Source organism: Chenopodium quinoa, unplaced genomic scaffold (assembly GCF_001683475.1).
Source record: "Chenopodium quinoa cultivar QQ74 unplaced genomic scaffold, ASM168347v1, whole genome shotgun sequence".
NCBI lineage: Eukaryota > Viridiplantae > Streptophyta > Magnoliopsida > Caryophyllales > Amaranthaceae > Chenopodium > Chenopodium quinoa.
Window position 1 is genome coordinate 218885 of NW_018742433.1, and position 14521 is coordinate 233405.

A 14521-nucleotide genomic window follows, 5' to 3' on the forward strand; every position below is an offset into this window, starting at 1 on the left:
AGCTTTGTTGAATGCATTTGATGTTTGTATGATTCAATTATCTTTGTTGAATGCATTGACTTTGATATGATTGAATTAACTTTTATTGAATGTGTTTGTGTTTCATAAGATTCACAATTAGCTTTGTGTAAATGTATTTGACTTTTATCTTATTAAACTGATTAAATTGAGTCAATTAGCTATTGTTCAAATCTAATTTGACTTTCATCTTATTCAATTGATTCAATTACCTTTGCTCAATGCATTTAACTTTCCTATTATTCAATTGCTTCAATTAGCTTTGTGTGAATGCATTTGACTTTCATCTTATTCAACTGATTGGATTAGCTTTTATAGAATGCGTTTGTGTTTCATATGATTCAATTGATTCAATTAGCTTTGTCTCAATGATATCAAAGTTCATGTTATTCAATTAGCTTTGTTTCAATGCGTTTCATAATCAGCTTATTCAATTGATTCAAGTAGCATTGTTTCAATACATTTCACTTTCATCTTAGTTAATTGATTTAATTATTTGACTTTGATTCAGTTAGCTTTGGTTGAATGCATATAACTTTCATTTTATTCAATTAGCATTGTTTGAATGCATTTGTCTTTCATATGATTCAGTTAATTTGTCCATTGCATTTGACTTTCATATGATCCAGGTAGATTTGTCCGTTGATTTTCATATGACTTAGTTAGCTTGCATTTGACTTTCATATGATCCAATTTAGCTTTGTTTGAATGCATTTGACTTTCATATGATTCGATTTAGCTTTGTTTGAATGCATTTGACTTTCATATAATTCAGTTAGCCTTTAATGAATGCAATTGAGTTTCATATGATTCAGTTACCTTTCTCTGAATGCATTTGATTTGCATTTTTTATTTAATTAGCTTTGTTGAATGCATGTCACTTTCATGTTATTCAGTTAGCATTGCTCGAATGCATTTGATTTTCATATGATTTAGTAGTTAGCTTTGTTGAATGCATTTGACTTTCATATGATTCAGTTACCATTGTTTGAATGCATATGACTTTCATATGGTTTAGTTAGCTTTGTTGAATGTATTTGACTTTTATGTGGAGTCATTTACTTAGTGTGTTGTTTGAATGCATTTAACTTCTATTGGAAAGTGATCGTACGACGCTACTACATTTAAAGGTCTATTGTAACATCAAAATTTGTTACAGAATGGCTTAAATTCGTTATAATAGACCTATTGTAACACCTTGGGCTTTGTTATATTTGCTGCCGTAACAATAGATCTATTGTAACGATAGTTAATCAATTGTGACAACATATATTGTCTATTGTAACGCATCCCACTATTATTAGAAGGTATTACAATTGGTTTGTCCTAGTTACAATAAAGTACAAAAATAACAGATATTCTCTCCAAATTTGTTGTAAATCCTTTTACAATATGCAACAAGATACAATTCTAATGTAACGCCCTTGTTGAACATTATTTTTTCGTTATAAATACTACGTACGTATGAAATTCATGAACAATATATTAGCATCCAAAAGATTTGATTACAAAATCAAATTTTATAGTTTACATAATCTTAAACCTACAACTTCCTAAACTTCACAAAGTCCATAAAGTTACAAAGTTAATACTACCGAGAAATAAATAATCTAGCTAGTGCATTCACGCTTATCCCAAAAGGTTACATTACTCACTAACAATAAGTACCTAACAGTTAAATTCTAATGCATAAAATGATTATTCATCATTTAATAATTTCCTTCATTGGCTTGGACATTTTTTGCCTGCAAAAAAAAAAAAAAAAAAAAAAAAGGTGCAACAGTCTATCAGAACCAAAAAAAATGTATTAAAAAAAAAGTAACATTAACATACCAAACACCCATTGAATTCTAAGACTAAACAACAAAAATATAATTGATAAAACATTGAACACAAAGTATCACAAAAGTTTGATAACAGAAACCACAATTAAATTGGAAGAGAAGATTCACAGTCACATCCTCCATTCCTAACCAGAAAAGAGTACCACTTAATGGAGTATTTACTTTCAATAAGGAAATTCTTAAGGCTAAACCTTCATTATAAAAAAAATTTGGGCTTCTAAAGAAACTGATTCTAATTCTATCAAATACATTGTTTGGCCTAATTTCAGTTTCTTAACTAGAGAAACTACTCTAAAAACTTGTCTAAACACTAGCTATAACTAATATAAAAAACAAATTTATAGAGGAAGAAAGTATTATATTTAAAAAGGATAAAAAATTATATAGCTAAAACAACTTTGAGAGGGAGAGTTTTTTTTATTTTAAGGAGTGAGTATAGAAAGAAAAGGGCGGGATATATATTGAATGAAAAGAAGAGGGAGCAAAATGGAACTAAATAAAAATTACGCCTATACTTAAAAAAAAATAAAAATAAATAAATAAATAAATAAATAAAAATAAATAAAAACCTAATATTCCGAAGAAACTCTTACATTTTGCTGACCATGTGGATCACTAGACTCGTCTCTTAGTACAACTCCAAAATTCGGAATGCCAAGACTAATATTAGGATTAGTAGCCTTGATTTGAGAAAGTATAAGAAATGCAACATTTTGTGCAATGTCCTGGGTTAAATCTGCTTTGACACTTTCTAAGAATTCTTCAGGAAGTGTATAGCTTGTCTTTTTTTCATTTTTTTTGCATCTTAGACTTAGTCCTGCCTCATCCATGAAGGCGCATATATCCCTTTTTCTTATCCGTGCCCATCACTTCATCATAAGGATCTTTATTAGCTGATTCTCCACATTGTTGTTCAGATTGTAACATCATCATCTTATCCCAAGTAAGAACATAAATATAAAAATAAACACAACCACACGACCAATTATAATAACAATAAATAGAATAATAAAGTAAGTTGAACCTGAAGTTATTAACAACCAAACTACAAGCCAAAAGCTAAATTATTTGAAAACACAATCTAACATATATTATGTACATATTCTGCCCACACAATACAGAAGCTAGAAAGACATTAGTAGCAAATTTGACAACAACCTCAATAATTAGAACCAAACGTTATAAAGAACTTAAATTAAATAAACTACTTTCATTACTCACAATATGTTCTGTAGGCTTATCGGCTTTTGTCAAGTACTGCTTTCCCGGTGTTCTCTTTCTAGACTCTTTATAAACTTGAGCTTGAGATGGTGATTGCTTATTTGGGTCTTTTTGTTGTTATTGGAAATGTAGAAGTAGTTAAACATATATAAATGGAAATTTATGAATGAAATACCAAAAAAAAATCATAATTCAAGTAATATCAACAAAATGACAATTACCAATTCATGACGCAGTAATGCAAATGAATTAGCAGGACCCATAGTGTGACGGTCATCGTGCATGAGGCGATTCGATCTATTTTTATTACTTTCTTCCTATACATTATTACAAGTAGTAATAAAAAAATAAAAAATAAAAAAAGTTTTTATGTAAAGATATGATTACAATGTAATCTTAAATTAATACACTAAGTTATTAACACCATAACATAAAAACAGTTAGTTACCTTAATTTCCTCTAAGTTCCAGTAGTTTAAGAGATCCTTAAACTATTGTTCAAACATGGTTTCAGGAGGATCATTCAGCCTTTCTTCATCAGTTTCATATTTATAGTAGTGTTCCTTCTTCACCCTTGCTTTATATACACGCCATAAGTTTTAACGCATGACATTACCCACTATTGCCCATCTCCAGGAATCATATACTTCTCCTGCATAAATATTAAATTTATTTAACAATACTAGCTTCTTACTATCCTTCAAATTATATGTAGAATAGTGGCATAAGTATACATACCAAAATATAATCCCACATTTTTTCTTTAAACTTGGAGGGCAAACTAGTCCAATCGCAGTAGTTTAGTGGTGCTAACTTGGAATCCCTAGCTATAGTGCCCAAAAATCGACTTAACTCTCCACACACCTCCTTAGTAGTTCCTATTGGTTGACCATATTCATTCAACACAATTACTGGGCGACCTTCAAATTTTCGATTATGCACCTCAACCATTACTGTAGGCCCTCTTGTTTTCTTGATTGTAGAAGCTACATTTAATTAAAATTTCCACGTTAATAAATAGAAATATAAAGTGAGAAAAGGAAAAAGGAAAAAAAAAACAAGAAAGAGAAATAAGAAAAAAAAAATTATTATGACTCCACCAATACAGTTCGTTGTCTGAAACTACAGTTAATAAAGAAGAAGAAGATATAAATAAAATTGAAATGGCATGTAATTACCTTTTTTTGTAGTAGTTGTCACTAACTGTTGTGTTTCTTTTTGGAATTCATTTTCATTAGCCAGCATTGGGAAATCTTCTGCTACCTTGTTCGTATTAGAACTGAACGCCCTTAATGGTGATGCCCTAATATTATTAACATGATCATCACTCCCTTGTTCATCTTCTTGCTCATCATAATATTCTTCATTATGATGCATTTCCATACCTCCTGTAGTGCTCTTAGCATGTTGCTGCTTTTGTCGCATCTTTGAGTACAAAGACATGGATCCAGGAAGAACTCTTTGAGCTTTTTTCTGCATCACAAGATTCTTGGGCTGTTTTTCTTTTGGACATTTACATGTATAAATTATTTTCTTATTCCTTTCAAGTAATGGTACCACTTCTTGTCGTTCTTTTTCTTGTACCACTGTGGCTTGTTTTACTCTTGATCTTAGGTTCACATAATCACCCATAGTTTGACTACGTGTACCTTTTTTCCTTTCTAACTTGCGCTTTTTCCTCTCTTTGAATCCTACATGGTTTACATATATTAGCCAATACAGTAGCATTATTAGTCCCATAAAATCATAGTATTAAATAATAAAAATTAAAAAAAAATCAGTTTTTTTAAATTTTTACCATCAAAGAGCTTACTTTTACAGCAACTCGATCCTCTTCACTGTTATGTTCTTCATCACGTTCATAATCTGACTCTTCTTGATCACTCCAACCCTCAACAGCTTTTTCATAATCGTAAGCCTTTGGATAAAAAATAGTCTTACTTGCTAAACAAGTGGTAAAACCTACTGCTAGAATTCTTTGTTTATTAGATGCTAATCTCTTGAGCCTATCTTTCTCATACTCAGTCAAATTTGCAGCTCCATAAAATTCACATTTGATCCTTTTTCCCATCTACATAAATGAGCAAAATGTAAAAGATTATATATATGTATGTAAAACAACATAAAGATAATAAATCTAAACAATGCATAAGTAAAGATACAAGCTGAGTTCTCACATTCTTCGTTAGTATCTAGATAATTACTAGAAATATTTCCAACATAATACCAATCCTTATTTTTTGGATCTTTAACATAAAAAACCTGATGTGCTTGAGAAGCTAAAATGAATGGTTCTTCTTTGCAAATGCACTTTTTACAATTGACTCGAATCAAACCATTACCATTTTTCTCCACATGGAACCACACACACTTAAATAACATAAAACTAAATTTTCCTTTTGGATAATGAACTTCAATTATTTCTTCAATCGAACCATAATAAGAAATCTCTCTAACTATTGGATTTTTATCCCTACTAGAAAAACTAGTAGTTTCAGCAATCAAACTGACTCCATTGTTGTCAGTTACAGAATTCGCATCACGTTTCAATGTGTGAAACTTGTAGCCATTAATAGATTCACCTGTGTATCTCTGGACTATTTGAGAAGGCCCTAAAGATAACCATTTGACATGATCTAATATATGATGACCTTGTTGAATCTTTTCATCAGCTCTTTCGTGAAACCAATCAACAAAATCTTTGTTATGGCTTTGAAAGCTAGCCCATTTTCTCTGTTTTGAATGGCAAAGAGAAAGCCTATGATCACTGTAATCAAACATCAGTATTATATACTATTAAAAATAATTCTAAAAAAAAAGTGAATAAAAATAATATAAAAAATCATGTTAAGTTATCTTACTTGATGTATCTCTCAAACTCAGCAAATATCACGATTAAATAGGATATATCGTTGCACTTGAGTCCATGTCTTAAAATCAATCTTATAACCACTAAATCTCTTCTTGTTGGTCTTTCCTCTACCCCTTTAAGGAAAACCCTTCCTTCGAAATAGAGTTTCTAGGACAAAAGGCTTACTTAGCTTAGCTGTGGAACTTTTGGTTTCACGATTCAAATATCGAGCACACAACCTAATACATTCCTCTAAGTACCTTTATGCCATTGAGGCCTCGGGTTGAGCCTTGTTTCGAACATATGACTTTAACTTTTGCAGATATCTTTCTATATCATACATGCACCTTGAAGCAATTGGCCCGCCAAAGTCTAATTTCTTCCACTAAGTGAACAGGTAGATGAACCATTATGTCAAAAAATGCAGGAGGAAAATATCTTTTCTAGCTCACAAAGAGTCTAAGCAATCTCTTTTTGCAAATGCTCAAGGTCTTCTGGATTAATTTCTTTAGACCAGACATCTTTGAAAAAGGAACACAATCTTACTAAAGTAATAGCGACATCCTTATGTATTGTTGTGCTCGCAGCCATTGGAAATAAGTGGTGCATCATGAAATGTGCATCATGGCTTTTATAGCCTGCAATTTTTCTTTCTTTCACCTGCACAAAATGCTTGATATTAGACCCGCAATTTTGTGGTATCTTTTCATTTTTAAAGACTTAACAAAATGTGCGCTTCTCATCTAGTGACATCCAAAATCGTGCCTTTGGAATTGATTTTGTACCATCTTCAGATTGTCTAGGTTGAAGCTCTGACATAATGTTAAGTTCCACTAAGTCCTTACATGCAAATTCATGGTCTTTAGTCTTTTTAGGTATTGCTAATAATGTCCCAAGCACACTATCAAACACATCTTTCTCTATGTGCATTGCATCAAGGTTATGACGACATTTTTTGTCCTTTCAATAAGGCAAGTCAAAAAGTTTGGACCTTTTCCTTCAAGGGTTTCCTTCATAATTTTCCTTTGGTTGCATTTTTCCAAAAACATTCTGAAAGTGACACAACAATTCAGAAACTTTTGCCCCTATCAAGCAAACAGGTTTACCTCTCTCCTCTGTCTTGCCATCAAATTGCCTCTTATTACTTCTCCAAGGATGGTCCATATCTTAAAATTTGCGATTAACCCTATAACAAGTCTTGTTACTAAATGGTAAGGTAGTTGAAGAAGTTTCATAGTGGCAACACGGGCATGCTAACTTGCCTTTTGTGCTCCACCCTGATAGCATTGCATAAGCTGGAAAATCACTAATGGTGGAGTGTAAGGCAGCTCTCATGTTAAATATTTGATTACTTGAAGCATCATAAGTTTCCAATCCAATATTCCACAACTCTTTTAAATCTTTAATCAATGGTTGCATATAAACATCAATTTCCTGACCCGGGGATCAAGGACCTTGGATAAGCAGCGAAAGCATAAGAAAGTCCGACTTCATGTACATTGAAGGAGGCAAATTATAATTGATGAGTATAACTGGCCATGTACTATGGACAATATTCATGTTGTTAAATGGGTTAAAACCATCGGTTGCTAACCCCAACCTTACATTACGAGGATCTTTAACAAAGCATGGGTACATAGAATTGAAATCCTGTGAAGCCTCGCTATCTGCCAGATGTCTCAACATACCATCTTTTAACCGCCCATTTTCATGCCACGTCATGTAATGAGCAGTTTCTGGACATATATACAATCTTTGTAACCTTTTTTTAATGGGAAAGTTCCTCAAAATCTTGGCAGGAATCATACGAGATGCTTCTGTTGTTGTACTTGTGCTTTCAGATTTCCATCTAGAAGTATTACAAACTGGACAATAGGTAGCATCTACATGCTCCTCCCAATATAGTACACAATCATTTGGACACGCATCTATCTTAATATAATCAAGGCCTAACACTCTTAAATCATTTTAAGCTTCATTGAAAGAAGATGGAAACTTTGTATCTGGTATCAAAGACCTAAACAACCCTAATAATTCAATAAATGTAACATTATTTAATTTATGGTCACACTTAAAAAGAAACAATCGAATTGTAAAGGCATGTTTAGAAAAAGTCTTGCAACCAGGATATAATTCTTGTTGGCCCTCTTCAATTAACTTGTAAAACTCTTGGGTTTCCTTATCAAGACCAAAGCTAAAAGTGTCATGCATCAAACCATCCATATTATCATTAAAATGTGGATGAACACCATTATCAAATGTTGGCATTTGTTCATTGTTCTTTGACTTAGAGTTGTGGTTCTCTAATCTAGATACAAAACCCTTACAAATGATATGATCCCTCACCACATGTTTATGATACCAGTATGGATGGCAACACTTGTTACATGGGCAAAAAATTTGATCTCCTTGTGATTCAGTTGCAAAATCCTTGTCTAAGTAGTCATCAACGCCATTTTCATACTCATTAGACCACTTAGAAAATTTCCACCACTCTTGTTTTTCACTACCCATGACCTAGAGTTACAACATCACATAAATCTTCACTATTACATGTATTTTCAAGAGTGAATTTTAATCAATTTTTTTTTCATATTTGGTTACAAGTGTGAATTTAAATCAAATTTATGTAATTTTATACATATATAAATACACTATTATAAGCAATCTTAATACCAAAGTACAATAGGATCTAATTAAACTAAGGTTATAATGAAAAATAACATTGAAATAAATAATTTCAGATTTAAAGATAATGTATTGCAACCAATCCACCTTGGGAATATAAATAAGTTTATAAACACATCAATATTGTCTATTATATATAAACAAGTTTATAAGCACTTTAATAGAGTAGGATAAAAATTAAAGAAAAATATATATACCTGAAAAATTGGCCTTAATTAGAAGCGTTGTAGAGTTCTTGTATAGTTGATAAATTTGTCCAAGCACCTTTCAAAAAATTAAACCATTTACAATGCCACTAGACCAATATACAAGCAAGTTTCAAAAAAAATAAAAAAAAAACAAAAAACATCATCAACATACAAGCATCCAATTGAGTTTTCTTATCAAAAACATGATTATCCAATTATAAAACAATTAAAAGACAATGATAAATTGAAATTCAAAATAGAATATTGTTATAGAACCGAAAATACAAGTTCTATTCCTTATTATAATGTAGATTATCGTGTCAAAACCATTAACTTTAAACAAGAACTAACTATTAAAAAATTTACAAAAAAATTATCATGATCTTTAATTACTCTATCATCACAAGCAAGGATAAAAGTTGTTAGAATAATTTACTAGAACAAACTATTTATTGCTATAATTACAAGTGTAGCCCAAAAGTATAATTTAAGATTAAAAGGAGTATAGATTGTCATTAACATATGGATTTAATTGCACTTTTTTAAACATATATACCCTCACAACTCAAAATATATTTCACTATTATTAACTTCAGAGACACACATACATACACATTATTATTACAGAGCACACACCGACGTATCAATGTTTGGTATATTATATAATAATTTCTGTCTTGGTAAAAAGACTAGCATTGACACAAATATTATATACAGAGCACCAACGTATCACTTCAGAAATCTGATATATTATTATTACAGAGCACCTACGTATCAAAGACACTTCAGAGATTTGTTATATTATGCATTTTTTCTGTATCAAAGTATCTCATATACTATTTTCTGCCTTGGTAAAAGACTTGCATGGGCACAAATATTATATAAACTTTATCTTAACCAGTGGGTTCTGAAGTACTTCAAGCTCTATTCATTGACACATTCATGTTTGACAAATTAGATGAGGATATCATACAAGGCATCTAATAGCAAAATATAATTACTTTACACCTTTCTTATAATTTTTCACACTATTATTCTATAAAAAGTGTGGGGGATGCTGCATATAGATAAATATACACAAATAGATTTGCACAAATAAAGACATACACACTAAAAATCAATTCACCAACTCTACAACTCACAAAGAAAGAATATACGTAGCAAAATCACTCCATCCAACACAAAAAAGTCAACAACATCAAATTACCCATATAATTGTAGTTCATCATATATATTTAACCGATTTTACACCAAAAAAAAAACAAATCAACGATTCTATATGACTACATGTAGTACCAATTTCATCTTTTATTTTATTTTTTTTATTTTTAAACACCCAATTTCATCTTTAACAACTTACTACATATAAACTTAGATCTAAATTGTATATATAAAAAAAACTATTCATTAAAATAGGAAAAAAATATCTTGAATCTTACCTCTGTTAAATGAAGCTGTTGAATAAGTAAAATCTAGTAGATGAAGAGTACTCTATCAAATAAGTTGAATGTTACCCACAATTCTAGTGAATTGGAGTCAAAATACCAGTGAAGTGAAAGAAAAAGAGGGATTTATTGATTGGTGTTTGGAAGATTTTCTCAACTATTAACTTCAATTACTCATACCCAAGTAGAATTATAACTCAATTTTGGAATTACAGAGAAAATGAAAGCTTGAAATTATGGAAAGTAGAAGCTTCTAAGAGTTAGGGTTAGGATTTGGGAGTAGAGACCGAGAATATCTAGGAAAAATGTGAGGGATTGGATTTCTAGATTACTAAATTTTGGAAGGCCCGCACCTTTTTAGCGCCTCATCTACTTATTTATTGAATTTTCATTATTTTTATACCTATTTAAGGGCCTGTTACAATAGGTACATAGCTATTGTGACGTATGTGATGCTAATGTAGCACATGGCATAATTTCGTTACAATATCATACTTTCTAGTTAACAAAATGTAGACCCATTACAATACACTCCTTTTATGTAACGACTTAAAAGAGTGTTACATTATTTCCGTTACTATAAGCCTTTAAATGTAGTAGTGACGTAATATATGCTTCGAAAGTTAATCATCCAATAATGTAAATTATATAATTTATTTTAATATTATTATATCTTTTTGTAATTGTCACGCAGGTAGTTCTGCAAATTGCAAAGTTTACTTATCAAAATTAATGCAAAAATGACGTTCATTTTTAGTAATGCAAAGTTTAATTATTATGTTCATTTGTTTGTAAACATTTTCTTCAAACGTCGAGTTTAAAAATTTTAGAATTTTTGATAATGCAAAAATTTTGATCATTACTACATATTTTTCAACAAATGACTACATGGCGCAACGTGTTTAAACCTATAACTCCAATTTCCTAATTACGTAGAATGATTTCATTACTTAATTCATGATAAATTACCATATTAAGGTTTAAAGGATTTAAAAATGAGTGTGGCTTTGACTTAGGACGGCAAAATCCAGCCAGCTAACTGTCACTGTCACCGGGTCAAATCAATCGTACAATCAAGTACGATTTTTGTTGTACAGTACAACATTGCGACTGAGAACCATATATACCAAGTTCTGTACATTTTATACCAACGACCGCTACATTATCCGTAATGGGACAGCGTAACAAACTTTTTGTATTTGTATTGTACCAAAATAATACACTTATCCAAACAATCAGGACTATAATCAAATGAAATACAAACTTGAAATCACTCTTTCTTTCATTTCAATCGCATAGCTATGTTTCACTCCACTATAAGTTTTACAAACACATAATTACATGATTAATTGTTTATTTTAAGTAGTTAATTTCATTAGTGAAATTCATTTTGTGTTTTTTAATCATTAGTGGACAATTTTTTTACAATTATGTATTGTAAACTACGTGTTTAATAACAATCATCAAATTTTTAATTTTTTTTTTGTCTATTCATTAACACTAATTTTTGTCTATTTATTAAGCATAAGCATATAATTGCCTTAAACCCTTTTCAAGTTTTTTGGGCACACAAGTAAATCAGAAATATCCCCTTTAAATTTTAGTTTTCTTGTGTTCAATTTAGTTCAAAAATTAATATGGGGTTTGAATTAGGAGGGAAAATTCCCGCCCATAAATTCGTAAGTACACATCAATGTCACGGTCTAATCAGTAGTACGTATTTCTCATTTCAGCTGTCTTACAAAACATATCCCAAATTATTTGGCTTATATACCAACTATTGCTAAAATAACTAAATTTGTATATAGTATCCATTGTTTGGTATATACTTTATACCAAAGTTAACCACTGATGTTGTTATGCATTTCCTGTCTTCATCAACTTATGTTTTATTGAGCTAATATGTCACATATTGTATTGTAAATGATATAGTCAAGTAGATCGATCATTCTAACCTTCCACCACCGCACTGTAAAAAATCATCTCAACCACACTGTGAAAAGTAAGAATGGCCAAAAGAGAGAGGACCACCATGTCCATTACCCACTGTCTTTCCGCACGACAAATTGATAACAACAAATTCCTCTCTCTTAAATTGCACCCGAAAAATTGCTGCTACTTCCAAATAATCAGGCCAAATAAATCGGAGCTCAACTACACAGATTGTAAGTATTATGTTGACGAAACAGCTGCTATATTAGATGACTCCATTCCACATGAAATTGTCCGTGATGAAATGGTAGCGACAAGGGAGGTGAAGGATTTGATAAGGTTGTTTGGTACGAGGGCCAAGTTCATAAAGACAAGTGATGATAAGGTCACTCCTTCCCATGTACCACACATGGAGGACCTAGCTGATTATACGGGAAAACTTGTCGCTTTTTTTAACTGGTGATTTAATTCGCTCAGAGTGTGGAGGATACTCTGGGTCCTAAATTCTTACTCCCCTTATTTGATCTAGAGCCCATATTTCGGCCAGAGTTGACTCCTTGTTACACGTTACCTCAGGCGCCCGCCTATATGTTCATAGGATCATTCACGATTACGCTCCACGTAATGGTTATGGACTCCAAGGTTTATGACCTGTACATCAAGATGGAATCACTTGAACTAAGCAAGACAAAGAGAAGGTATTTTGCCATTAAGGTCATTTCTAGTTCAGTGTTAGCAGAGAATAGAGACCCTTTTGAAATTGAAGACCACATTATGTTCTAGAATGCCAGAGGCTTAACTAGGCGGTCGTCTTTCGTAAACAATTTCTTGAAAATCGATGATTACTTCAACCCAGCAGTCATTATAATTACAGAGAGCCTCTCTCCAGCTTCATTAATCAAGTGGTTATGGGAACAACTACCTCCTAGTTATGATTTACAAGCATTCGGAGATGATAATAGACCTGGAGGTGTTGTTATGGGATGGAATGCAGCTGGCTTTAAGCCACGATACTTCGGAGTTAATGATAGGGTTTGAAATGGGGTTGATGATGGGGTCACAGAGGTTTCACATCCAACTGGAGTGCATTTGTCATTTGCTACCCCCGCGCCTTGTTAACAAAACAAGGGGTGGTTGGCAGTTCATTCTGTTGTTCAGCTTGCTCAGTGTTTTTTCCCCCCACCATAGACTCCCTTCCAACCAGTTTACCTTCCTTCTCATCCAATCACTGTGCCATTACCCGAATTTGTTCCATCAGGACCTTAATCAACTCTTCAGATATACTGCCTCTAAGTACAACAGGTTCCAAAGCAACCATTGCCTTATCATACCGTTGCACCTCTTCTGTTTTAGAGGGATCATCGTATGCAACCTTTACCATGGTATGCTTTCGATGAATATCTTTCTGCCACCTGTCAAGAAAATATTCTTTTTTTGGGACCTCTTTCACCAAATGCAGATCCAACGCCTTCACAATGTGACAACTAGGTATCCCATGGCATTCAAAGTGCATGCAATCACACTCTGCAAACGACATATACAAACAGATTGAAACCACCACAGTGCGTTTCTTATCTCGAATAGGAATCTCTCTCTTGAGAAACTTAGACCACATCCATACTTGGTCCTCCATCACATGTTCAACTAAATTGTCCGATATGTTACTTCTGGAGAGAGGAGTCAAATAAATCAGCCTCTGGCATCAAACCTGAACTTCCTAAAACTTTACATCCGTGTACACTATCTGGAACTGATGCTCCATAGCTAAGTCAGACATTAAAGGGCGAACAAACCGTCCGGTGTTTGCATCAGCCTCCTGCTCATCCTTGGCCCTGCTCTCCATAGCCTTGCAATATCTGGGAGCAAACTGGAATAGCCTCGTGCTCTTCCTTACATACTTATCAAAGAAGCTGTTCATGCTTTCCACTCTCTGGGTTGTTTGCATTCCGGCCCAAAAAACATGTTTTAGATAAGCCGGGATCCACATCTTACGCTCCTTAAACAAACCTGATAATATTTTTCTCCAAACAGTAAACAATTACACAAGTAAACGTCGGAGCTGAAATTGAACACATAAAAAATAACACATAACTAACCTTCCAACCAAGATTAACATAAAAAATAACTACATAACTAACCTTCCAACCAAGAGTAACATTCTTTTTCCTTCAGCTTGTACTCCTCCATGACACCCATCCAAGATGCCTCAAACTCCTCCGGAGTCAACTGTCGTATATAACATTCTTAAGCACCTCCTTCAGCTCTTGATATTTGGATAAAGATCCAAGCTTGTGTGCAAATTTTTGCATGATATGCCACATGCACCACTGGTGAT

The 14521-nt window shown here is 32.3% G+C and overlaps 1 protein-coding gene across 1 annotated transcript; it reads right to left on the bottom strand.

The window, feature by feature from the left end:
• Positions 1–1406: 1406 nt before the first annotated feature.
• LOC110715071 lies at positions 1407–10636 on the bottom strand. The gene is made up of 7 exons (XM_021893649.1): positions 10249–10636; positions 8819–8885; positions 4896–5153; positions 4261–4773; positions 3821–4068; positions 3084–3734; positions 1407–1763 (listed from the first exon to the last, which is right to left on the bottom strand). Exons 4-6 carry the CDS (start codon positions 4712–4714, stop codon positions 3702–3704), a joined length of 735 nt encoding a protein of 244 aa, XP_021749341.1. The 5' UTR covers positions 4715–4773; positions 4896–5153; positions 8819–8885; positions 10249–10636; the 3' UTR covers positions 1407–1763; positions 3084–3701.
• Positions 10637–14521: the final 3885 nt, after the last annotated feature.